General features: G+C 65.6%; 8 protein-coding genes across 8 annotated transcripts; 4 read left to right on the top strand and 4 right to left on the bottom strand.

Annotated features, from left to right (window-relative positions):
* Positions 1-2,664: 2,664 nt before the first annotated feature.
* Positions 2,665-3,178, top strand: EMIHUDRAFT_205454 (hypothetical protein; the record flags this gene model as incomplete). Its single annotated transcript, XM_005778799.1, has 2 exons — positions 2,665-2,677; positions 2,916-3,178. The coding sequence occupies 2 exons, from the start codon at positions 2,665-2,667 to the stop codon at positions 3,176-3,178; spliced, it is 276 nt and encodes a 91-aa protein (XP_005778856.1).
* Positions 3,179-3,524: 346 nt separating this feature from the next.
* On the bottom strand, positions 3,525-5,038 carry EMIHUDRAFT_205453 (hypothetical protein; the record flags this gene model as incomplete). The annotated part of the gene is made up of 3 exons (XM_005778798.1): positions 3,525-3,603; positions 3,812-4,078; positions 4,296-5,038. The coding sequence occupies 3 exons, from the start codon at positions 5,036-5,038 to the stop codon at positions 3,525-3,527; spliced, it is 1,089 nt and encodes a 362-aa protein (XP_005778855.1).
* Positions 5,039-5,329: 291 nt separating this feature from the next.
* Positions 5,330-5,971, bottom strand: EMIHUDRAFT_55070 (hypothetical protein; the record flags this gene model as incomplete). Its single annotated transcript, XM_005778797.1, has 1 exon — positions 5,330-5,971. A coding segment is annotated over one exon (642 nt), but the record flags the coding sequence as incomplete, so codon positions are not given.
* A 2,688-nt stretch (positions 5,972-8,659) lies between these two features.
* EMIHUDRAFT_100487 (hypothetical protein) lies at positions 8,660-11,851 on the bottom strand (the record flags this gene model as incomplete). Its single annotated transcript, XM_005778796.1, has 1 exon — positions 8,660-11,851. One exon carries the CDS (start codon positions 11,849-11,851, stop codon positions 8,660-8,662), a length of 3,192 nt encoding a protein of 1,063 aa, XP_005778853.1.
* Positions 11,852-13,063: 1,212 nt separating this feature from the next.
* EMIHUDRAFT_353888 (hypothetical protein) lies at positions 13,064-13,667 on the top strand. Its single transcript, XM_005778795.1, has one exon. The coding sequence runs from the start codon at positions 13,117-13,119 to the stop codon at positions 13,495-13,497; it is 381 nt and encodes a 126-aa protein (XP_005778852.1). The 5' UTR covers positions 13,064-13,116; the 3' UTR covers positions 13,498-13,667.
* A 1,557-nt stretch (positions 13,668-15,224) lies between these two features.
* EMIHUDRAFT_463335 (hypothetical protein) lies at positions 15,225-18,264 on the top strand. Its single transcript, XM_005778794.1, has 7 exons — positions 15,225-15,275; positions 15,344-16,093; positions 16,445-16,612; positions 16,778-16,861; positions 17,045-17,407; positions 17,518-17,574; positions 17,699-18,264. Exons 2-7 carry the CDS (start codon positions 15,356-15,358, stop codon positions 17,846-17,848), a joined length of 1,560 nt encoding a protein of 519 aa, XP_005778851.1. The 5' UTR covers positions 15,225-15,275; positions 15,344-15,355; the 3' UTR covers positions 17,849-18,264.
* Positions 18,265-18,447: 183 nt separating this feature from the next.
* EMIHUDRAFT_47849 (tryparedoxin) lies at positions 18,448-18,759 on the bottom strand (the record flags this gene model as incomplete). Its single annotated transcript, XM_005778793.1, has 1 exon — positions 18,448-18,759. A coding segment is annotated over one exon (312 nt), but the record flags the coding sequence as incomplete, so codon positions are not given.
* Positions 18,760-20,325: 1,566 nt separating this feature from the next.
* On the top strand, positions 20,326-23,588 carry EMIHUDRAFT_205445 (hypothetical protein; the record flags this gene model as incomplete). Its single annotated transcript, XM_005778792.1, has 8 exons — positions 20,326-21,024; positions 21,122-21,154; positions 21,277-21,360; positions 21,633-21,984; positions 22,150-22,577; positions 22,647-22,928; positions 23,061-23,302; positions 23,372-23,588. The coding sequence occupies 8 exons, from the start codon at positions 20,326-20,328 to the stop codon at positions 23,586-23,588; spliced, it is 2,337 nt and encodes a 778-aa protein (XP_005778849.1).
* Positions 23,589-24,976: the final 1,388 nt, after the last annotated feature.

Here is a 24,976-nt window from a genome sequence, read left to right as displayed (position 1 = left end):
GTCTCGCCAGTAGGATCCCTCCTGTCCGGCATGTTGTGCGAGTATATGGGACAAAAGCGTCGAAAATGTCCCAAAAAGCGTGTCTCGAGTTTGTGGCAGCCCCACAGCCGGCGCGCGCCGCCAGGAAGCACCGCTCGCGTGTCGGCCGCACTCCCTGGCACCCAGGGAGTGCGGCCGACCGACCAGACCGAGTAGGCTCGATGCCGCGCTCGCTGTGGGGCTGCCACAAAGTCGCCGCCGAGCGTGCCACCGACGGCGTCCCGTCGGAGGTGATGGAGTGTGAGACCTGAGGCTGCGGAGGTGACGCCTGAGGTACCGGCCCGTGCACAGCGACTCAGCCGGCGACCGCCACGGGCTCAGACGAGACTTGTCGACTCGTTCCGGCTCAGCTTCACCGTGGTCATCGGGCGTCTGTCGACGTCAGGACCACCCATACAGCTCGCGGGTTTGAGGTCGCAAGAGCCAAGATGGTGGCGTTTGGACATCCCAACCATCACACAAGACAGCCTGTAGGTGATGGCGGGACGGCGCAGTGTTTGTGGCACTCGGCAGTAGGCACCCGCGGCACGGCCCCGCTGTCGGCTCTCGCGGGCTGCAGAACCGGCCCCAGAAGGGGACGTTCCGGGCGAGTGTGGCAGCTCCTTCGCTAGTATGGGCACCCTCTATCATAGCACTACTGATCCTGGTCATTAGAGCTGCCAGGGATAGCGTCAGGAGCCGGTAGGAGTCAAAACCCCTCATATTTGAGACATCGTGTCCCATATACTCGCACAACATGCCGTCCGCGGTTCCCCATTTAAGACTAAAGATCGAAGATTGAGATTGTGGATTGCAGATCGCTGAGCAGCAACACGGGCCAAAATGTGGAGATAGGAGATGGATAATGCAGATTGTAGATCCTAGCGCCCAGCCATCCGCCCCAGCTGTGAGATCGAAGATTGAAAATGGAGGTCGTAGATTGCTGCCGGCGGCGACAGTGGCCAAGTAGAAGATTGGAGATTGGAGATGAGAGATGGTCAGTGTGAATGAATCCATAGCGCATCTCCTTGAAGATTTGAGCCCCCCTCCTCCCCCGGCCCCCGAATCGAGATTGGAGATTGGAGATTGGAGATGGAGATCGGAGATCTGACTGAATCCGGCCTAAGATGACGCGTTGGAGATTGGAGATTGAAGATGGAGATCGGAGATCTGACTGGATCCCCGGCCTAAGATGACGACGCTGTGGATTGGAGAGTATTGGAGGTGGGGAGATCGGAGCTCCCCCACACCCTAGTGGTGTGTGATAGATGTTTTTTTATAAAAAGGGTTACTGTGGTCTGATGGTCTGTGCGCGGACGGCCCGGGGGGAGCCTGCGGCGCCATTTGATCTGCGCTCCTCTTATGGCCTGCGGCGCCTGGCTTGAGCTTGGAAGTGTAAACGAGTCCGCCAGGGCGGTCTGTAAACGGAGCGCGCTGCGCGCGCGGTCTACGGCGAACTTCTTTGCCGAGTTGGGGCAGCGTGAACCACGACGTTCCACGATACCGCCCCAGTTCGGCGTAGACCGCGCGCGCCGCGCAGCGCGCTCCGTGTTTGCAGACCGCCCTGGCGGACTCGTTTACACTTCCAAGCTCAAGCCAGGCGCCGCAGGCCATAAAGAGGAGCGCAGATTAAAATGGCGCCGCAGGCTCCCCGGGCCGTCCGCGCACAGAACCTTTATCTAAAAACAAAACAAAAAAATCGATGAGACACCAAGGGGCTGGGGGGCTCCGATCTCCATCTCTCCAGTACTCTCCAATCTCCAGCGTCGCTACATCTTGGGCCGGATCCAGTCAGATCTCCGATCTCCATCTTCAATCTCCAATCTCCAACGTCGTCATCTGATTCAGTCAGATCTCCGATCTCCATCTCCAATCTCCAATCTCCAATCTCGATTCGGGGGCCCGGGGGAGGAGGGGGGCTCAAACCTTCAAGGAGATGCGCTATGGATTCATTCACAATGCAAAAGGATCTCCACCCTCTTTTCGCGCCATTTTGCAATCTCCAGTCGGCCCACACGATCTCTAGGCGCCTTTGGCGCGAAGTCAGAATCTCCACCTCTGTCGCAAGATCACAAGCGACTGCACGCACCAACTCGACATCTCAGACTCCTCTCGAGCATCTACACTGGAGAGGATTTGCCTGAACCAGTTCTCTTCAATCTACTGCTTCTCTTGGCAGGAGATTTGCCACTTAAGGGATCTCTAAAAGGCATCTACGATCTACCAGTCCAAGGATCTTCCGATGTTGCGTAGAGATTTCCATGTATGGAATCTCTACGACTACATCTTTGGCCCACAACATACCTAACACAGAAGAAAAGTGAAAAGAAAGATGTAAGGCAAACTGAGGGCGGGATGGGAGATACATCTCGTGCCGCCACCACACGCCACACAGAGCGCGGGGGGTGCGCGGGTGCCGGGTGCGGAGTGCGCCTCGCGGACGCGTCGTCCGTCGAGGAGAGTGCCGCCGCCCCAATCATCATCCTCGTGTCACCAAAAAGGAGTGTGGTGCGGCTCTCGCGCCGCGTCTCCCGCTTTGCCCTCGGGCGTCCTCTCCGGCCGACCTCTCGTGGATTCTCTCTCGTCGCAGTCTCTCTCTACACTCTAGCGAACGCCCACTCTTGGCTCTCGCAGCGAGCGACCTTCATGTCACCTCGCGGTCGTTCGACTCTCGTCGTTCTCTCGCCTGCAGCGCGTCGTCCTCTGCCTCATCGTAAAAAGAAAGAAAGAAAGAAAGCAGACAACCCAAGGGAGGGATGGGAGGACGGCACGCCTTCGTAACGCTGGCGCTATTACTTTTTTTGGCCGCACGCTGCTCCCTCCGCGTTGGACGCGGCTGTCTGCTGGCTGTGCAGTCTCTCTGCTGCTGTCGAATCGGCTAATACGCATGTCTGCAGGCACCCACACGGACGAGACAGCGGCAGAGGGCGGTACTATCAAGGCGGCGATTGTGTCCGGCTTGCTGAACTTCTTCCGCTTTGTGGATGCAAACACGGCGGTGATGGTGCAAGCAGGCATAGGCGCTGCCAGAGATTCGAAGAACTGGGTGACTAAGAACACCACCGCGGAGATGTGGGCGGGGCTGCTACTGCTGCTCGGCTTGTTCGTCCTCCTCTCGGGCCCGAAGCCAGCACGTGCGGCCGCAGACAAGCAGAAGTAAAAAGCAAGTCGAGTGTTGCCCTCGTAGTCGGGCGTGTACAGTGTTTCGTACTCACAGTGAGAGTACAGACTTTATTGAAAACAGGGGCGGTGTCGCGGCGTGCCGTGTGTCCCATCTCGCTGACCGCTGAGCGCTCCCGCTGGCCCCACATTGTGGTTTGTGGCTCTGTGCTGGCCCACATCGCACATGTGCACGCTCTCGGGGTGCGGTGTGCGTGTGTGCCGATATCGACATATGCACACGAGACCGCAATTCGGCCGTGTGTCGAGAGCGCTGCGTGTGAAGAGTGAAGATCACACACCGCGACTCCGTGTGGGTCCCATGATCTCTGTATCGACAATTCCGCCTAGCCATACAGCTTCGCGACGGCATCGGCAATGCTCGGAGGCACGAGGTCCGCGACGCTCTCCGCCGCCGCGCATCGCCTGCGGATTAGCGTCGACGAGACGTGCGCGTACCGCGGGTCGGCCTCGAGGAAGCAGGTGCGCAGGGGCGGCGCCAGAGCGAGGGCGGGCGGGCCTGGAGAGGGGCGGGGGAGGGGGGGGGGGAGGGGGGGGGGTGTGTGTGCTGTGATGGGGGCGTTTGGCGGCCGGCAATCGGGGCGGGAGGAGTGCGCCGATGAGGTTGAGAAACTCGAGCCAGCGCTCCGCGAGGCCGTCCTTTGCCCAGCTGCGGATGCCGCGGTAGAGGAGAGGCGCGCCGTGCTTGCGTGCGACGCGCCAGATGTAGTCGTCCGAGCACTCGACGCGCACGTTCTCGATCTGCATCTCGGCGCAGGCCTGACGCACGAGAGCCTGCCGCTCGAGCGGAGAGACGGCGTACGCTTTCGCCGCGTTGTGGCCGATTACCACCACCACCGCCGAGTGGCGCAAGCTGAGGTGGCGCACGAGGCCGAGGTGCCTGCACCGCCGCGACAGCGCGGTGAGAGGGCGGGCGGGCGGCGGGAGAGGACCACTGGCTCGCAGCTCGCCCGTTGTGCGGCGGGTTGAACGAGCCGGCGATGCACGCCGGCCGCGCGTCGCGTGCGGCGCCGTCGCGCTGCGGAAACGGCTCGAACCGGGTGGCGGCGGCGGCGGCGGCGACGGCGGCGGCGGCGGCCGTGGCGGCGCGAGCGAACGTGCGTGGCGGAGAGGCGGGGAGGAGAAGCGCGAGGCCGACGACAGAGGCGGCGGCGAGGGCGGCGGCGGAGAGAGCGAGCAGGCGCCGCCGCAGCGCCGCCGCCTCGCTGCGGGCGTTGGAGCGCGCCCTCTCCTCGAGCGCTGCAAAGGCTGGGGTGGCGAAGACGGCGGTGCCCGCGGCGGCGGCCTGGGAGAGGAAGCGGCCCCGCCCGACGCACCACGCGACAGTCGACACGTGCCCGTACTCGCGCCGCACCGCCCTCGAGTAGGCGGAGTACTCTGCAGGCGGAGCCGCGAGGATGGCCATGTCGAAATCCATGAAGAAGCGGCAGTCGGCCTCGGTCTCCGCGTCGCAGCGGTGGTGCGCGGTCATCTCGATCCATCGCGCCACCCGCTGCGCAGCCGCGTAACCGCCGCCGAGAGCGCTCTCACAAAACTCCAAGAGCACGAGCGCAGAGTCGCGCTCGTTCTTGCCGCCGCCGCCGCCGGCAGCGTCATACACCACGTCGTGAAAGAAGATGGCCAGCTCCACCGCGTCGCCGTCTGCTAGCGATGCAGCGTGCGCGTCCTTGAGCTGCAGCATCTGGCCGATGTGCCGCAGCGTGTGGTAGAAGCGGCCGTCGCCAGAGTAGGCGGCGCTCACGCGTGCCCACCAGGCCGCCGACGCCTGCTCGCCGGCGCCCAGCCGCCCGCAGAGCGCCCGCCAGCGAGCAGCGCAGAAGGTGGCGTCCTCCTGCGTCATTGTGTGTAAACGCGTGGCAACCAGCAAAGCACCTGGTGGCCGGGGCAGCGGTGCAGCGTCCGCGAATCACGCACCGGCCGCCAATCGGGGAAGAAGAAAAACGCGACGGATTACCGACTGCACTCCAAGTTTGCAAAATCCTGCAAAGGTGGGGACGTGTCTGTCCTCGACCAAGCCCTAGCTTGGGATGTCCGTTGTATTTATTTATTTATGCACTCCAAGTGCTCCAAGTGCATAATGACTCTCCGGTGCTCCAAGTGCCGCGAAATACTACTCTCGACGCGTCTACTCGCGCTTCGCGCTCACCAGGTACATGGGGTCGTTGGTGCCCGTCCCGCTCGCGGAGATGTCGGTGGCGGCCGGCGGCGATAACCCGCCCGCAAAGTGGATGTAGGTCCCGAGGACGCGCAGGTGAGCCGCGTCCGACATGTCGCGCGTCCAGACGCCGACAGCCTTGGTGAAGAAGCAGCGGTTCGACTGGGAGAGGAGGACGGAGCCGCCTGGCCGCAGCACGCGTCGGACCTCGCGCATCACATCCAGTGGGCGAGTGAGGTAGTCGAACGAGACGCAGCACGTGACCACGTCGAAGGAGCGGTCTGGGAACGGCAGGCGCGGCGCGACGTTCAGGTCCGCCTGCACGTGTCCGCTGAGCTGGTCGTTGCACTGCAGCTCGAGGTCCGAGATGCCTGTGCCGACGATGGAGCGCATGCGCAAAGGGAAGTCACGCGGGAAGTGCGACACCCACGAGCTGCAGATGTCCAGCACGTCCGAGCCATCAGGGATGGACTCGTCGTAAAAGTGCGTCAGCGCCGCGACGGCGCCCTCGTCGATGTGGTAAACCAGCTTCGGGAGCTTGTAGAACTCGGTGTCCACCGCCTCGTCGAGCCGCTTGAAGTCGTCTGCGCCGGTGTACGGGAAATCGCTCGGCCAGTCCCGGAAGACGGCCGGCGTGAGATCACGGCGCGCGTAGTTCCAAGAAGGATCACCCGCGCCCGTGTACCGCCGGCGAGTGACGCGGGTGGGCGGGCCGCGGCCGAGGCTGACGTCAACCGTCGTCTCCACCTCTCGCTCGCCGGCGACTGCTGCCGAGGCGGCTGCGGGCGAAAGCGTCGCCGCCGACGGTAGTGCCAACGTCGACGGGAGAGCCAGACTTCCGAGCGCGGATCGGCGAGAAATGGGAGGTGAGAGTGCAGAACAGCCGAGAAGGAGCATGAAGCTCGTTGACACGCAAGAAAAGAATTTCATCCGTCTTCTCTTTATTTTTCTTTTTCGGGACTGGCGCGCACTTAAAAATTCCTGTGTGGTGGCGGCGTGCCGTCCTCCCATTCCTCCTTGTGGTTTATTTTTCTTCTGGCGCGCACTGGCACTTGTGCAGGTCCTCGTACCCAGCTTCCTGCGACAGGATTCAGATGTTCTTCTCTCTCTTGGGGTTCATGGCCCTGCCCGACTCATTTTTTTAGCAGAATCCAGAAAGAACCTCGCTCCTCGCACCTCGGCGCTCGGGCCTCACACTTCTTCAACAAACAAAAAACACAAAAGCCTTTTCGGAAAAGCACAACCCCGGGCCCGAAATCGCACGACAGCACAGTGACAGTCAGACACGCAACACGGGGTCCCAGGGAAGGCGAGCAAAAACCTTGTCGCGCGCGGTCAGTCAGTCAGGCACGCAGCCGGAGAGAGAGGGAGGGCGCTCAATCGCCGCACGCGGCGCTCCTCCCTTCTTCACGCTGAAAGCAAGCGTGCGTCCCTGCTCACACCGTACGGACGTGCGTGCTTGCGTCCCTGGGATGGCGCGGGCCTCCACCCAGCACCGCGGCGGCCCCGTACCCTGCTCGTATATTTTTTTTTGCTGTTCGTACGTCGTAGTCTGAAAAAAAACGAAGGCAAAACCCCCGCCGAAACGGACGGACGCCGGGCCGAGAACCCTCCTCGCCGATTTCGACAGCATGGGAGGCTGCGGTGATTGCAAGGACGCTGTCGCAAAAGTCGGCGACGCCCTTGGCGACGCGTGGCGAGCCGTCTTGCACTGCTTTCAGCAATGTCGGTGCTGCAGCTGCTGCAGCTGTGGCAAGGGTTCTGGCAAAGCCGGTGCAGACATTGGGATGGTCCCCGCCCCCGAGCCAGCGGGCCCGTCTAGCCCCATCAAGTCAGCGCCAGACCCCTCCAAGCATGCCGTTCTGTCAGCGTTCGGGAATGAGTACCCATGCAATAGCGCGCCACGACTGATTCAGATGGTCATGCTGTGGCGCGAGACGATCCGGCACGAGCTGTCGGTGGCCTGTACCAAGGCGCTGACGACAAACGTCCAGATCGCGAGGTGGGGCGACCGCGCCAAGGATGTGAACTATGCGTCGACACTCCAATATCTCATGGACCTGGGCCACCCGCGCGACGAGGCGGCGGCCCTCCTCCAGTACGGCGGGGTTGTCAAGGCAAACCTCACGACTCCTGAGGCCAAGGAGATCGAATCCGAGCTCAAGGCGCGGAAAGCGACGGCAAAGCAGGGTGGCGGGTTTGACCTCGGGGGTTACGCTCGGCTCAAGGTCGCGTTCGCCGAGGGGGAGGAGTTGGATCCCGGCGACATCTTCAAGACGATGGCCATACGACTTGCCAACGTGAAGGTTGCCGAGCCAAAAGAGTCTTCGCGCATGGGGCCAGACGATGCGACCATCATCGCCAGCGTGGAAGACAAGGACAAGCTGCACCTCTACCTCGCCGAATTCGATCTGGGCTTGCAGGCAGAGCTGTCCTCCAAGATCAAGATCAAGCTGGAGGGCGAGACCTGGTTTGTTCCCGACCTCACCGCGACGGACCAGCTGCTTGCGATCGACGACGCTCGGTTGCGCGTTGAGTTCGCGCTCGACCCGCCGCCCGAGCTCGGTTTCACAATCAAGCTCTACGTGGTTCGCAAGCCGAAGCTCCGGTGGGACCTCGACATCAAGCTCTTCTTCAGCGGAATGAACCTCCCCGACTGGGTGGAGGACACGCTGCTGCAAAACCTCGCCACGGAGATACTCGAGTGCATGAGCGTCAAGGACCCCCTCATCATGCGCTTCGACAAGGGGAAGTTCAAGGTTATCCAGGTACCTAACTTCGATGCGGGTGGCGCAGCCAAAGACGCGGCCAAGACGACAATAAAGTGCGGCGCGCTCTCTCCAAAGTGCGTGTGGCAGACTACGATATTTCTCCCGGCCGTGCTCGCTGGGGTCGCACTCGACCTCTTCGCGTGCAAGCCTTGCGCGCGCTCGTCGAGTGGGCAGGCGTGCTCCAGCGCACTATGCTCAAAGAGCTGCTGCTACCGGGATCCGGACAAAGCTGCCGCTGACTTTTCGGGCGAGGTGCCAACGCTTCAAACCTCAGGCAAAATCGAGGTCGATCTTGGCGGCACAGCCGTTCTGGGAGACTTCTCGCTTGACCCTGAGGATTGGAAGTAGTAGGCATGTTCTTGAGAGGGACAGTACACTCGTGAGACGTTCTGCCTTCTGCGCGTTTAAACTTTTTATTTCATCTCAGTACGAACGTACACACACCCGACGCTTCTCTCCTGACTCCAGACTCAATAGTGATATAGTGTGTCTGCAGGAAATCAGCTGGTGTAAACATTGCGGGCGCGACCCTACTCTACACGCTGATCGCTGCCTCCGTCGCACTGCTCGCAGCCCGGGGGGTCGCTGCGTCGGACAAGTCAAAGTCAAACAGGCCCGAGGGCAACTCGACGGCGAGAATGCGACCAGTGCGTTCGTCCTCGGTGAGCTGAACCGAGCCCAGCCTGTTGGCTTTGCGAGCAGCACTAGATGCGCTCGGGTCGGTGGCGAGGTAGACTGAGCGCCCCGATTCGCGCAGGTGGGGAGTTGCCATCCCTCGGAGGGGCAGGAGGAGCCGCGCCGTCGACCCGACAGGCACGCCAGCCTCGACACGGAGCGAGTCGGCGGCCACCTCGCACGCGACCGTCAGCCACAGGCGCAGAGGGCTCGCGAGCGGGTCGCGACGCGTCGTGCAGAAGAGAGAGCCCCGCTCGCCGAAGAAGACGCGAGTTGCTGGTACCTCGCACGAGTTGCGACCGACGCACGCCTCGGCGACTGCCTGGCTGGAGCGAAGGGCGTGGCAGGCTGGGTCGGTCTCAAACCCGTCTGAACGACGGCCGTCGGAGGGCAAATCGCTCGGCGAGCCGATCGATGGCGTGCCAAAGGAAGCGAACGAGACGGCGGAGATCCGACCTCCCGATGGGCCGCAAGACAGGCGAGCCGTCTCGCCCTCGCTCACCTTGTCGTGCTGCCGCCCGCCCGAGCGGACCCAGCTGAGTCGCGCCGTGCCGTGGGGCAGGTCGACGGTCACGGATGCCCCGCTGAGGGCATACGCGCCGCTCGGGCGCAGCTCGAGCCGTTGGAAGCCGTGTGTGCCTGCCTGCTGGTGCAGGCCGGCCACGGACTTGACGAGGTAGGCCGAGTAGCTGCTCCACATATGGTGGTTGCGTGAGTTCATCCCTGTCCCCTCGGCAGGAGCGTCGGGCAGCTCCCACAGGTTCGCAGTCGCCGGCTCGAGGGAGTTTGCAAAGTAGTAGCCGATCGATGGGTAGTCGGTCTGCGAGAGCACTGCGAGCGCGGCGTCGTGCGCCTGCGCCTGGTCGAGCACGTCGAAGAGGAACTTGAAGCCGACAATTCCCGTGTCGTAGTGCGTCCGCCTGGCGCGGAGGAGGGAGAGGAGCCGCCGCCGGGCCAAGCCGACGTCGGGAGCACCCCCCAACGCGAGGCCAAGGACGTTCGCAGTCTGCGTGCCGCTCGTGTCGAAGGTGCCGTTGCCAACGTAGAAGGCGGTGTGGAAGTTGGAGACAATCTCGCGACCGAGACTCGCGTAGCGGGCCCCCTCGGAGGCATTGCCAGCGGCCCGCGCGAGCTCCGCCGCCTGCTGCACCATGAGCGCATACGAGAAGGCCGACGTGAGTGGAGGGCTCGGCTTGCGGCCCTGCCCCTTGCCCATCCGCGCCGGCGGAGGGCACCAGTCCCCATACGGCGTCCGCATCTTGCCCAGCCCGGCCCTTGCCTCGACTCCCACCTCATCGACCAGAGCTGCGATCGCGCTGGCCGCCTCGCGGTACGTCTCTGTGTCGCCGTATACGTCGCACACGGCGTGCGCCACCGAAGGCAGCGCCGCGGACCAGGAGACGTCGGCCGGCCTGCCGCCGTACCGAACGAACGGCACCACGTCGGGCAGCGCGCCCGCCCGCTGCTCGGGGAGGACGACGTGCCGCACCCACCAAGAGAAGAAGGGCGCCATCTCGAAGTTGAGCGCCATCGACTCGCTGCTTAGGCTGGCGTCGCCCATCCACCCCAGCCGCTCGTCGCGCTGGTCGCAGTCCGTGGGGATCGTCTGCAGGTTCGACTGTTGGGCGGAGACGGCCAGGTGCTGCATGCGGTTGAGCGTCGTCGAGTTGAAGTGCGCGTGCGTGCGCAGGGCGACGCCCGAGTGGAAGTGCAACGCGGTCAGCATCGCAGCGGCTGGGCGCACCCCTGAGTTCGTGACGTTGATCTCGACGAATCGGAAGCCGTGGTACGTCAGCGACGGCTGCCACGTCTCGCCTCCCGCGCGGCCGCTGCACGTGTAGACGTCGGTGGCTCTCGCACCGCGCAGCTCGCCGACGTAGATCATCGCCGGATCCGCCGTCTTGACGTCGGGCAGGCCGGCGTGCTGCATGATCTCAGCGTGGCGGAGGATGACTCGCGTGCCCTCCTTGCAAATCATGCGATTGAGCCGCACCACGCCCGTCAGTCTCCGTCCAAAGTCAGCCACGTACAGCCCCTTGCGAGGGTTGGTCAGGGCGACTGGCGCGATGCTGTCGGTCACGGTGACGGCGGGCGCCGCCCAAGCCGTCATCACGCCCGCTGGCGCGTCTCCCTCGTCGAGCGGCGCCGCTTTCGACCACAGCTCCGGGGAGATGGCGTTGTGCGGCCCGTCCCCGAGCCGCTCCGCCACGCGGGCGTCGTACTCCTCGCCATTGTAGACGGAATCTGCCGTCGTCGGGCCGGCTGCGGCGTGCCACTTGCCGTCACCCGTGTGACTGAGGGCGACCGAATCTCCGGTGCTCAGCGTGGCCACTAGCTTGGCTCGCACGACGCGCTCGACCTTCCCGTCCGAAGCCACGTCGTCGCCCTTGAGGATGCGGAACGCCGTCCGGTCGCGCCAGCCCCGACCAAGAGAGACGACGAGGCGGTTTGGCTCGCCGACCAGAAGGAGGTCCTTGACGTCCAGGGTAGAGAAGCCGTTCACGTACGCGTATTGGGTCCACGGCGCGGTCGTGAGCGTGTTGAGGACGTGGCCGTTGAGCTCGACCCGCGAGTAGCCGAGGCCACAAATGTAGAGCACCGAGGTGACTGCGCCGGCCGGGCAGTCGAAGGTCGTGCTGTACACATTCTTCGACGCGGAGCCGAGCCACGGGACGCCGTCCCACTCCCCGTGCCCTAGGGCGACGTGGAGGGCGGAAGGAGCGCTGGGCGGCGAGATCCTCCCGTCGGCTTCGCGGGTGGCGACTTGCCACACGTAAGTTCCCGGCTCGAGGCGTGGTGCATCGGGAGGGTAGCGCATGCGCGGCTGGCTCGAGGCCGCGTCGCCACTCCACACGACGCGTCCCACTGCGCTCCAGATTGTCAGGTTGAAGGAGGCCTGCACCGAACCACGGTCGGTGTGCTGCGGCGCCCACGAGAACACCGGAGTGCTTCCGTGAGGCAGAGCAAACTTTGGGCTGGCGAACCAGTCGGAGCTCGACGCACGGAGACGGATAGGTGGGAACAGCGGCAGCAAGGAGTTCAGAGGCGTCATCAACAGGCCGCAGTGCTCAGGCCTCGCACTGTCCAGTGCTCCAAGTGCTCTCACCCTTTCTCACAGCACGGGCGCCGCCATCGGCATGCGAACCAGTTTTCTTTGGAGCGGTGTGCCGCTTCGCGGCGCTCCGCGGCGGCGGCTGTGTGTGTGTGTGTGTGTGTGTGTGTGTGTGTGTGTGTGTGTGTGTGTGTGTGTGTGTGTGTGTGTGTGTGTGTGTGTGTGTGTGTGTGTGTGGGTGGGTGGGTGGGTGGGTGGGTGGGGGGAGCTCGGGGGCGCGCAGGAAGGACAGAGGCTCGACGATCATCGCACATCGGCTCGCCGAGGCGCGAGGGGGGGGGGATGGGCGGTCGGCGAAGGGGTAGAAGCAACAGGGCGTGCGGGGTAGTCGTCACACCTTCCTGCCTCGCAAGGGCGGGGCTGTCCCGGAAAGTGAGAAACGCCCAGGAAACGCCGGGCAGCGTGACGCACAACTTTACCCTCCCATACGTGTTTGGGCTCCTCCTTCGCTGTCCCATCTCCTCATCTCTTTCCCACCTTAGGCGGGGCGGTGGGGGGGGCGGCGGGCGCGGGGTGCGGGGTGCGGTGCGGTGCGTTTGTGTGTGCAGTGTCATGTGTGTGTCCCTTCGCTTGTTTTATTAACATCGAAGGCTAGCTCAAAAAAGAATTTCGCGCTCGCGATCCTGCTCCTGCAAGTGGGGGACCCTTAAAATCCCTGTGTGGTGAACTAGCCGGGGCAGTCGGAGAAGGGGCAACTCCGTGCACTGACGGTCGGCCGCCAGAAACCACGCCTGCGTGGATCGCGTCACACCAATCCTCGCTACCCAACGCGGCCAAAGGATATCCACCTCGAGAACCTCGAGAGAACACCACACCCACACCCACCCGAGTGAAGCACTCGGCTTTGGGTCTGGAGGAGCCTTGCTGAGGCACCGTGCAGGCGGCAGGCAGGCAAGGCAGCCAGGCAGGCAGGCAGGCAGGTAGTGAATAGTGTGGGAGACCTAATCAGAGCTGCAGCCGAAAAGAGTTTTGCAGACAGGCCAGCGTGTGCAGCCAGTTGGGAGCTCCTTGGGATTTGTTGTTGCGAGTTGGCAACTCCATGGTGCCATCGAGTGAGAGTGGCCGGCCAGAGGGTCGTACTCTGTCTGGACCGGCCGGGGCAGGCAGGGCGACTCGACGCAGCGTGGCATTTCTTCATTCCACGTGGCGTGGCAAGGATTTTGGCGGCTGGACAACCAGGACTTGGCCGCAGCATAGCACCTTTCATGAGCGACCAGCAGCAGCGCCTCGTGAGCCAGCAACGGACGTATGGTCTGCAGGAGACTCTGCAGAAAGCGCAGCCGCCGCCTACACGCGTGCATCCTCAGCTGCGGCAGCGTGCGCTGACGAGCGACGGAGCTTCGCAGGCCGACGCCAAGCCGCGGCAGATACTGTACAGCGGGCTGAGCGACGCGGAGCGGGCGACGCAACGGGGTGCGCAGCGACGCGATGCCGCACACACACCGCTGCAGCAGCGGAGAGCCCCGCAGCGGAGGGATGACGATGACGACTTTGAACTCACGTCATACGCCAACGGCTGCTGCATCTGCTGGGTCTCAGACCACCACTCGCCAATTGAGTGCCGAATCGCATGCTCTATCATGTGAAGGGCCCGGGTAGGTTTAGGGCTCACGTGCGGCTCGCCTTTTATTCGCTGCTCGTGTTGTGAACGTGAGGCCGGACGAGGGTCCGCCGCAGTCTCCGGGTTAGGCTACAGGGCTAGCTTGCATGTGGCATGTTGTTGTCTCTATCTATCTCTATCTAGGGAATCAGTCTCGTTATAGTCAATCACACTCACAGTTATTTGGTTGGTGTTATGGGGCTCTCTGGGCATAGCAGCCCATAACATGTTATGGGGGTGTTATGGCTGTTCCTATGGGCCCGGGCCCATACAGCCATAACACCCATAACATGTTATGGGCTGCTATGGGAGGGCCGTCCCGGGTCCACGGTGTTATGGCCCGAGAGGCCACGCCGGACTGCTCGCCGCTGGAATTTTCGCTTCGCGCGCTGCCGCGCGCGAGGTAGGTTCGGCATCGATCGCCAAATATTTTCTCTTTTGCCCTCAAGTTAAATTCAATAACATCAACCTGCCTCCTGAGGCTGAGCGATGGCTTCAGATTGCTCAATCAAGACACCCCCCCACACACACACACGCAATTTGCTTCCCGTTTCTAACTCGTGCTCTCTGCAGCTCTGCACGCTTCCCTCCGTTTTTAACTTGAAACTTGTATGTCTTTCCCGCAATTTAACTCACGTCCTTTTTCTTTCCTTTTCCCACTACGTGTCTCGAGGTTTCTAAAAAGTGGAAGCTGGCTGCTCCCGCTTTTTAGTAGTTAGGAATTCCGAAAGCTCCGTGCGCGCCAGTCCCGTGCCAGTGTCGTGCGAGGGAGTTTGTTGTAAAACTCTTGCTCATCGCGCGATCGATGGATGGATGTTGCTGCTTTCCGCGTTGCTGATGCCCTGCACTCCTTTCCGGATCGGGCCGACCAGTATCGAACGTGAGCTGGCAGAGTTAGAGCAGGCTGCTGAGCGGGCCGGGCTCGACGGTGTGAGGTGGCCGAGTCATAACAGCTGTTATGAGGTTGTTATGCTGGCTGTCATAACAACCACAGTGGGAGGTGTTATGAGTGCTATGAAGGTGTGTTATATGAGGTGTTATATGAGGTGTTATGGTAGGGTGGGCATAACAGCCATAACAGCGATGGAGGTGTTATGAGGTGTTATGAGGTGTTATGGGGTGTTATGGGGTGTTATGAGCAGCCAGCCATAACAGCCATAACACCTGTTATGGCCGCTCCCATAACCTTGAGTGGGGACAAGGTCGTCGGGTCGACGCCACACGCCGCGCCCAAGCGCACGCGCGACGCGGCGCCGGTGCAAAACCCCGGCAACAGCCGGCTCTTCACTCTCTTGCGCGGGGAGCGGAGGCGGGTTGCCTCGTGTCGTAACGCGTGCCGTCGTGATCTGTGCGGCTTGCGAGATGCGACGGGTGGCGGCGAGAGACCGGAAGCCGTAGGTCAGGTTGGAGAGGCGGGCGTGGCGGCACTTGCGGCTCTTCAGTGTTCAGAGTCGCGTGCAACGTCTCAGGCGACCCATCACTCTGCGGATCCCACGTCCAGCCAGGCCGCAGGCGCAGGCCTGCCTGGAGAGAAGTGCTAGTGGGGATGTGGTTAGGAGTGTCTTTGGCTCGCGCCAGGGCGCAGGGGGCTTGGTATTGAAAACCTTTTTTATAGCATACTTGCGAATTTCAGTCTTGATTTTTGTGGATTTTTTCGCTCGAGAGAGAAAGCCAAAAAAGAAACGCCTGCAGCTTGTTTTACCTTCCAGTCTCCTCGCTCAAGCAGACCCCAGCCGAGTCGGGGCTCACCGCGCTGAAGACACGGCGAGGCCGCTCGCTTCACTGCTCCACCCCACCCGTTCCCGCTCACGCGGTGCTGCGTCCCGCCACAGATTGAATCTGCAATGCGATGCTTCACGACGATGGACCGGTGCTGGGCGCCGCCGGCCCATCGTCGGAACCTCCGCTCGCGAAGCGAGCGCAAGGCGTCCAAGCAGCTGCTGCTCACGTCTGCGGATCAGCCCTCGGCGGCCGCACCCGCGGTGCCGGCGAGAGCAGGGGTGATGCCGCCGCGGCCGCCGCCACAAGGCCGCAGCATCAGTGGGGCGCGCGAGGGAAGCAGCAGCACGGGTCCACGCCCGCCCGACGCGGAGGTGGTGGAGGGCTCCACTGCGGCCGCGACCGCGGCCGACATGGCGCGGCGCGAGGCCGCGGCGCAGCGCGGCGGCCACTCGGAGGAGCCGACTGCGCTCCGCATGGCTCTGCGCGCCGTCCGCTCCTGGCTAGGGCTCAGCCGTGGCGGCGGCTGGATGGTGAGCCTGGGCCTGTTCTGCTCGGCTGTGCTGTGGGTGGTGTGCGCGGTGGGGCTGCTCGACACGCAGGGCACCCTCGTGCAGCGCACCTTCGCCCTGCTGGCGGGCGCCCTCGCAGTGCTGCTCACGCCCTACTCGGGCTTTGGCTTCCGCGCGCGCGCCGTGCACGCAATCGCGCCCGTCATCCCGAGGCCGATCCGGCTGGTATTCCGGGACGGGTCGACGCTCACGCTGCACCACCGGCCGCCGCACGGCCTCCCGTGGGAGACCGGCTTCGAGCCGCCCTCGAGCCCGCGCGGCGGCGCGCCCGCCTCGCCATGGGCGACGCCGGTGCCGATGCGCCGCCGCTCGGGCTCCGACGTAGACGCGCACGGAGGCGCGGGAGCTTGCGCGTTGCCCCTCCCCTCGCCCTGGAGGGGCGGCACCCCCCCCCCCCCCCACACACACCCTTCCCACCCCGGGCCCCTCACTCGCAGGCGCGTCGCCCCTCTCCTCGATGAGCCGCGACGGCGCGGCGCTGAGCGGACTGAGCTCGCAGGCCGAGCTTGCCTGCATCGCAGAGATCTCTCGCGCGCTGCACATCAGCCCGTGCAAAGGGGCGCCCGACGACGCAGCGCCGCCGCGGCGGGCTCGTCGCCCCTCTCGCGCGGGCCGCCTCACCTCGCGCCCTCGCGTCCGTAGGCTGAGACGCTCGAGGTGCAGCTCGTTCGCTTCATCCGCGAGCACGGGCTGAGGCCGCGGAGCATCGAGAAGAAGTTCCGGGCGGCGTGCGAGTACAAGGAGAAGAACATCAACAACAGCGAGGTGATGAGCGTGCTGCAGCCGATCGCGTCCACGCGCTGGATGGCGGTGCGACACTCCCTAGACACTTCCTAGACACTTCCTAGATGGCGGTGCGCGACCACGCGGCGACGGGGTCTCTGTGGGAGTGGAGTGGCCGCGGGACGGGACGACGGGCCAACCCCGCCCCTCACCGCCCCTCGCCCCTGCCTCCCTCTCTCCCTTCTCTCTCAGGCGAGCGAGATGCCCGACGGCGAGTGGGCGACGCAGTACTGCCCGATTGGCATGCACTGTGGTTTTGCGAAGAACGGCTGCCCGGTCCGGCTTCCTAGACACTTCCTAGACGCGTCCTAGACACGTCCTAGACACGTCCTAGCCACTTCCTAGAACGGCTGCCCGGCCCGGGCTGCTCGCCACCCTCTCACTCGCCCCTCTCGAGGCGGGCGGCGAGGGCCCATTCCCGAGAGGAGAGGCGTCGACCGCCGGAGAGTACGCTCGCAGGTCAAGATTGAGCGGCTGGGCCGCTTCGACCTCAAGGGCATCACGAGCACGCCAAACTACCGCAAGAAGCTCAACGCCTTCTACCTGGGGCTCGTGGATTGCCTGCAGCGGCGGCTCGACCAACACGCGGCCGACACGGCCAACCTGACCGAGGGTCAGACGTACGAGATCTTCGACCTCGCGGGACTGGGCACGCACATGCTCACCTTCTCCGCGCTCAACTTCACGAAGGACGTGCTCTCCGCCTTCGCGACGCACTACCCGTCCTCCTTCCGCAAGGCGACCGTCATCAACGCGCCCGGCTTCGCCAACGGCGCCTGGCGGATGGTCTCGACGGTGCTGCCAAAGTCGGTCAAGGAGAAGGTGCCTCTGCCATGGCCGCCCTCCGTACTCACACGCGGCTCGCTCGAGTAGAGGAGAGGTCGAGGGCGAGAGAGGTAGATTGAGCCTCGCGTCCTTCTCGCGGCATGAAGGTAAACATCATGGGCGCGGACTACATGGACGTGCTGCGCGCGGAGCTAACCGAGGAGGTGACCACCCGCGCTGCGACCGCGCTCAAGCCCGCCGCGCGCACAGCGCTTCCTTGTGCCCGGCCCGTGAGGGCGTTGGGCTGAGCGGCGCCCCGCCCCCCGCCCCCCTGCCCCCCCACCGCAGGCGCTCTACTGGGTCGACGCGCCAAACGAGGAGCTGGTGCACGCGCCTCGCCGAGCCGGCGAGGCGGTGCCCGAGCCGAGAGAGGAGGCGGCCGGCGCGCCCGCGGTCGCCGCGATTGGCGACTCGCCTCGCGACGGCGCCTCCCCGTGAGGGCGGCCAGAGCGCCACCACCGGGCGCGGCAGCAGCTCGGGCTCCGTGCAGCAGCTCGGGCTCTGTCGCGCCGTGTAGCGTGGGCGGGTGGTGGTGGTGCGGTGCAGGTATGCGGCCGAGGAGGTCCAACGAGGCTTCTAGCGGTGCAGAGGAGGGTGCAGCCAGTATATGCCCGCCGCACGGCCCGGGGCTCGTTGGACTTGGAGGGACGTGTGGCTGTGCGGGGGGGCGAGGTGCGCCGACGCACGTAGTTGAAGGCTGTTTAGGTGGTTGCGCGTTGCGCCAATGCGTGGCAATGAGCACATTTTGTCTCGCTGACCCGCGAGCCGGGTATGTTCAATCGTGTGCGAGCGCGGGGGCGCGGGCGCGGGCGGCGCCGCGCCCATTAAAAAGCATTAGAGCCGTACATCCATGTCGTGTTAGAAAAACAGTGCACCGCGGCGCGTGCCGGTTAAGGTTGCACGCAGCCCAAATCCCGCCGGCGGTGGCACAAATCCTCGCGCAGGTTGCCTCACCCGAGCACCCTCGACATCCACGGCGCGTGGCCTCGCTCCACGTCCATCCGCCCATCGCGACTCAGCACGCGCGCCGAGCTGCCGTCGGCCGACACTTCGACAACGACGAGGGCGGGGATGGAGGTGACGTCGTACCGGAGGGTGAGCTCGTCGGCGAGGGCGCGCGCCTCGCGCGAGTGCGGCAGCGCCAGCCAGCGCATCCCCGCCTGCCGCGCGTACTCCCTCCGCTCGTCGCCAATCTCGTCCCACGAGACCAGCACCAACTCGAGACCGTCGGGCGCGCGTGCGGCGGCGGCGGCCTCGTACAGCTGGACCAGCTTGGGCGTGAAGCGGCGGCACGGCCCGCACCACGACGCAGTGAAGTAGAGCCCGACCACGCGCCCTCGCAGCCGCTCCGCCCCCGGCGCATCGGCCGCCGCGCTACCAGTCGCCGGTTCGAGGCGTGAGCTGCCGAGCACCTCACCCCACGGGACTGCGGCTGCGGCACGCACCGCCGAGGCTCGCGCGCCGCGCACGGCGGCCTCTGTGTCCGAGACCGCCTCTGTGAGGCTCCGCAGCTCTGCCGGCCTGACGCCCTGACGCTCCTTCCACGAGTTTGCGGCGGACGCGAGCGAGTCACTCAGCGCGGCCTGGCGCCTCGCCAGCTCGTCCATGGCCGTGACGCCGGCGTGCTGCCGCCAAGCAGAGCGCGCACACCGCTGCAGCATCTGCGGAGGATCGCTCAGCACCGCCCGCGCGCGGAGGGCGGCTTCACGCAGCTGGACGGCGGCGCGCACGTCGTCGTCGGCGGCGGACGCAGCGTGGCGAGGACGAGCCGAGGATAGCGTCGCAGCGGCCGCCGCGGCGGCCGTCGCAGCGGCGGCAGCTCGAGCAGTGCGCATACGCAACTCGGAGCTGTCTCTCAACTTGGGCGCGGCTTGCGGCGGTGGCTTGTTCACAGCCTTGTTATTGAGAAGAAAATACCTCCTATGGCGCTGTGCGCTGGCCTGTTCACATAAACGCACAACTCCGGACCCAAGACGCACAAGCACAGACAGTCGAGAAGGGGGAGAGACAGCAACGACAGTCAGAAGTCAGGCTTGTTCACAGCCTTGTTATTCACAGCCTTGTTATGAGAAGAAAATACGTCCGCTGGCGCTATGTGAACGCATAGCGCCAGCCTTGTTAGAGAATTTTACGACGAAACTCTCTCGCACGACACCGGGTACGGGACTGGCACTACAAAGGACACAGCAGACGGCCCCCTCATGTTATTGAGAAGGAAATACGTCCTTGAGTCGCAATCAATTCCTGTGGGCTCCTTGTAATCTTCAAATTTTAGCATAGGCGGCCGCAATCCTCCGGCCAAATGGCTGCGACGGCTGTATGACAGCCATCATGCGGCCGGGCGGATGGCCGGGACACAGCCATCGCAGCCATCGGCCGGAGGATGGCTGCACTGGCTGGAAGGCAGCCAAAATGGCGCGTGCGTGCTTGCAGGGCGGAGTGGCTAGGATCCTGCAATTGCAGCCATCCGTGATAAGGGTGGCTGGCACGCCTAGATCTCAGCCATCGGGTAGGAGTGTATGGCTGAGATCTAGGCGTGCCGGCTCTCTCCGCCTCACATGCGAGGAACTCGGAGGTTGCTCGGAGGTTACACAAAGAGAGAGAGCAAGGCTCAACGCTCGGGCGTTGACCGCACCGCGTACCCTCCCCACTCCCCCCTCTCATTTGTGTCACACCACGCGGAACGCATCTCCATCGCTTCGGTGAAAGGGGTGAACCGTGCCATCCTCGATCGCCGTGCAAAGCTCGCTTCCGAGCTCTCACGCCGCGCGTAGGGCCCTTAGGGGCCTAGAGAACACAACTCCCTCTCTCTTTTCTCCCAGTAAGCTATAAGTACGTACACAAAAACACTACTTTTGCTCCGTGCGCCTCGCCTTCTCGTTTGCACGGACCTCTCAATCAGCAGTACCGCCAAGATGCTGCGTGCGTGCCAGTCGCACCGCGACTGCGGTCTCGGCGTGTGCAATCCGTGGCGCGGCTGGTGCGAGTGTCCGGTCGGCTGGCGTGGCGCAAGCTGCGAGCAGAGCCTGCTCCCGTCGTGCGTGCTGCCGTCTGGCGGCCACCTTCCCGTGCGCTCGTGGGTGCTCCACGCGTTCCACAACGGCCCCGCGCGTGATCGCTGGGACGACCGCAGCGCCATCGGCCCCGTGGCGTGCGAGTGCCTCGCGGAATGGGTCGCCGCGCCCTTCCTGCTTGAGCGCTCGCGGCTGAATGGCATGCGTGGCTGGACCACGCCGTGCATTTCGCTGGCCGAGTCGGGCTCGGCCGGCGGCGCGTCAAGCTTCGCGGAGGTGCTCGCTCGCCCCAGCTCCGCGGTGTGGCGCCGCTTCTCCTTCGCGGCGGCGCACGACACGCTCCGGCTCGGGCTGACGCCGTCGCTCGCCTCGCGTAACATGGACGAGGAGCTGCCGGCCGTCGCCGCCGTCCTCGCGCCGCTCCGCCAGAGAGCCGCGCAGATCCGGGCGGTCGTCGACCCCGCCGACGCGACAGCGGCCGACTCCTGCCTGCTCGCCGAGCCGCCGCGCCTCCTCCTCAACGGCAGCGCGCCTCCCCTCCCGCTCCTCCCGCTCGGCCGGTGCCCCCGCGAATGCGGCGGCCGCGGCTGGTGTGAGCCGGTGCCAGCGCCGGCGAGGCGACGCCGCCGGCCGTGGCTCTCCTCCACCGGCGCCTCGTCCGCCACCGCCGCGGCCCGGTGCGGCTGCTTCCTCGCAGGCGGCCTTCGGGCGGGCGTGGGCGGGCCGGCCTGTGACGAGGAGCTGCCGCGCCGCGCCGCCGGCCCGCTAGAAGATGGCGCCGCCGGGCCGGCGCCTCACTGGGGCCCTGCGTGCCCTGCCCGCTGCTCGGCGCGCGGCACGTGCGACTGGCAGGGCTTCTGCAACTGCGACGTGGGCTACTGGGGCCTCGACTGCGCCCTCCGCCTCGCCGCGGACGGCAGTCCCGAGGCGGGAAGAGTAGTAGTCGGCAAGCGCATTCATGACTAGCCCCGAGGCGGGATAGTCCCGAGGCGAGAGATGCGCTCTGCGACCCAGGCCACCCAGCACCAGGACACGTCCCTGACGCGTGCTCGGCCCGCCAGGTGGAGGCGCACTCCAACCGGACGCTCGCGCGGCGCGCGGCGCGGCGGAGGCGGAGGGAGGGCGACGAGCGGCGGGGAGGCGAGGCAGGGCAGGGCGCGAGCCGCCCGCCGCGCCCACGCGTGTGGGTCTTTGACATGCCTCCGCAGTTTCGGTTCGGCGTCGACTTCGCCGCTGGCTTCGACGCGAGGCTGCTCGACCGCTTCCTCTCCTCGACGCGGCGCGAGGCGGACCCGTCGAGAGCAGACTACGCGCTGCTGCCCGGCCCGCCGCTCGTCATCGACGGCCACCGCCTTCTCGCGCGGCTGTGGCACGTCCGCTCCCGCTCGCCGCTCTGGCGCGGGCACGCCGGCGCGCGTCACGCGATGACCCTGCTCACGGAGCGCGCGTCGATGGACTCGTTCCAGCTCTCGTACGCGGACCAGGACCGCGAGGAGTGGCCTGCGCTCGCGCTCGAGCCGCACGTCGTGGGCGTGCGCCGCGCCTTTGAGGAGCGGCTCCGTGGGGCAGCAGCAGCAGGAGGAGGAGGAGGAGGAGGAGGAGGAGGAGGTGGTGGTGGAGGTGGCGGGAACGGCAGCGGAAACGGCGGCGGTGCGCCCGCGGGTCGAGTGTGCGGGGCCGCAGCTCCGCCTCCTCGGCCGCTCGGCTCACCCTCGACGGCGCAAGAGCTCGATGAGCTCATCGCGGCCGCGCGCGCAGAGGCTCCGCCAAGGCTGCCGTCACAAGTGCCACCACACCGCGCCTCGCGTCGCGCCGCTCGCCGCGGCGGGCGCAGCGTGCGCAGGCTGGTGACGCTGCTCAAGGAGGCGGTCGCGTGGCGGCGCGAGGCGGTCAGCGCCCCGATCTTGGGCGGCTTGTTTGGACGGGGAGGCTACCAGCACCCCGCGACGTTGCGCGAGAGAGGGTGCGAGTTGCCCGACGACCTGAGGGCCGACTCGGCCAACCGCCGGTGGTTCGGGCTCCAGTTCAACGGAAACACGCAGCCGCCCGTCCACTTCATGCGCGGCGTCGACGTCGCGATGCCGCAGCTCCTCCTCTCTGCGCGCGGAGGCGCGTCGCCTCCACCAGGGCTGGCCGCGGCCGCCTCCGCGCACGTCCTCCCTGCACGTCCACGGAGCCCCTGCCCGCCCCACTCCCGCACCGCAGGCTCTCACTCGGACCAGCCCTCGTGCGACCGCATGGCCTCCTCCTCGCCGCACAGCCCAACCTTTGAGCGGCGCGGGCAGCACACGAGCCGCGCCACGCTACTGTGGTTTGGCGGCCACCCCGGCCACGGCAGCGCGCGCACGCAGCTCTTCCGCCGCTTCCGCCACGACGGCCTCGCCGAGCCGGGGTTCGTGTTGGCGGACTCGCTTCGCGGCCGGCCCGAGGACCGGAGGGACGCTGTCAACATGAGCCTCGGCTCGGTGCTGCGCGGGGCGTGCGCGGTGGGTGCGGCGCGTCCGGTGGATCACGCCACGCGTGGACACCGCTGTAGGTGTTTTGCTGGGCACCGCGCGGGCGAGGTGGCGCAGGAGCCGGGTGATGGACGCCCCGACCCCGCGACGCGGACTCCGCCGTAGGTCCCTCGCGGCCAGGGCGACGGCGACCCGACCCGCCACATGGTCGCAATCTTCCACGGCTGCGTGCCGGTCTTTACGCTCGGGGCATCTGCGGCGACGGACGACGCGCTCCCCTTTGAGGAGCTGCTACCGTGGTCCGAGTTGTCGCTACGCGTGCCGTCCAACGACCTCAGCAGCTTGCCCTCGCGGCTGTGGGAGGTGGCCGCCGACGGTCCCAGATTGCGCGCAATGCAGGCCAAGCTTGGCTGCGCGTGGCGGTGACTCCCCCCTCCTGCGCCGCACATCACGCGCAGCTCGCGCACCGTCTTTGCTCGTGCCCACTCTAGGTCGCTCTTTTGGTCGTCCCTCGTCGGCTCGTGCTTTGGCGAGCCGACCGACGACGGCGGCGACGCGTACGGCGCCCTCATGGCGGTGTTGCGCGCGCGGCTGTTGCGTCGCGGTTCGGCGGCGCTGGGCGGGTGTGCCGGCGTGCCGCGCGCTGCCAGTAGCGCCGAGTCGCCGCCAGGGGCCGACCCCGCGTTGCTGCGGTTGCGGCCGACGTGACCTCCGCCATCGAGTAGTGAGCGAGACTAATCCCGTCGTGATCGTGTTTCGTGAGTGACTATTTTCTATTTTACCTTGGTCCTTGCACCTTGGTATTTCCGTCGTGTTTTCATCAACGAGGCTTATACGCTAAAATACGGTGAGATATCGTCTCCCCTCATCGCTCGCTTGTTCGCTCGACAATGCTGGCCGTCATGTCGACGCCTGCGCCGCCTGCGCCGCCGCTATGGCGGCGGAGGCGAAGAGAAAGAAAACCCGCCGATCTTATCGGCACGCTCGCCGAGCCCAGCGCTGACGATCGATCCAGATGAGGAGCCGAAATGCCTCATCAACAGTGAACCTCCTCCTCGCCGCTCAGCCGCTCGAGTTCCGCCGAGCGGCGGCCTACAGCGCAGCGCGCAAGGCTGCCATCCCGATGCAAAAGAGGTTGAAGCTGTATGCGCTGTACAAGCAGGCTCTTGAGGGCGACGCCCCCGAGGCAGCGCCTTCTTGGGCGCAGATCATTGAGCTCGCAAAGCACGCTGCCTGGTCGGCCGTGCGCGGCCTTCCCGCAGACACGGCACGTCTACGATACGTTGACGCTGTCGACGAGATCTCGGGCGGAACATGGCGCAGTCATCCGGCGGCGATCCTCGCCGGCGAGGCGAGCGCGAGCACAGGCGACGGAGACCTCGGGGCTGCGGCCGGTCCCCTCAGCGGCCGCGTGTCGATCAGCTCGACGCCTCCCATCCAGCCGCCGGCCGGAGGCGGAGGAGGCGGAGGAGGAGGAGGAGGTGGTGGAGGTGTTGGCGAGCGGGCGCTGCGGGCGAGGGTGGCGGAGCTCGAGGCGGCGCTGGCGGCGTTGCAGGCGTCGGAGAAGAGCGGGTGGCTCCACAAGTTCTCGCCCGGCGCAGGCTCCTGGGTCCTCCCCGGAGGCGCCTCTCGCTGGCCGCGCCGCTACTTTGTGCTCAAGAGCAACACGCTGGTCTACTACCTCGGTCGGCGGGCCGCGAGACGGCACGCGGGGGAGGGGCGTCTCTCCACGCCTGCGGGTGTGAACAGGCGAGGGCCACCGCGAGGCGCCCCGTCGCTCGCTGCCGATGACCAACGTGGTGCTGGTGGACGAGGGCGTCAAGGAGACGCGAGCCTCCGACACGAGGCCGCTGTTTGGGGCTCCGAGTCGGAGGCAGTACCACATCTTCTCCCTCTACCTCAACCACACGCTCGAGTCGCACCACGGCCCCGGCGCGGGCGCACTCCTTCGCCTCTCCTGCTCCTCCTCCGCCGAGGCGAGCCGAGCCATCTGCCTCTTCACACCGCCTGCTCCTCCCCCGCCGTCACGCCTCTTCCAGCCGTCTAGGCTCGCCAGTGGATCGACTGCCTCCTCGGAGCGGGCGCGCAGCCCGCGG

This window comes from Emiliania huxleyi (assembly GCF_000372725.1).
Source record: "Emiliania huxleyi CCMP1516 unplaced genomic scaffold EMIHUscaffold_24, whole genome shotgun sequence".
NCBI classification, from domain to species: Eukaryota; Haptophyta; order Isochrysidales; family Noelaerhabdaceae; genus Emiliania; species Emiliania huxleyi.
This window is presented reverse-complemented; position numbering and strand designations above follow the sequence as displayed.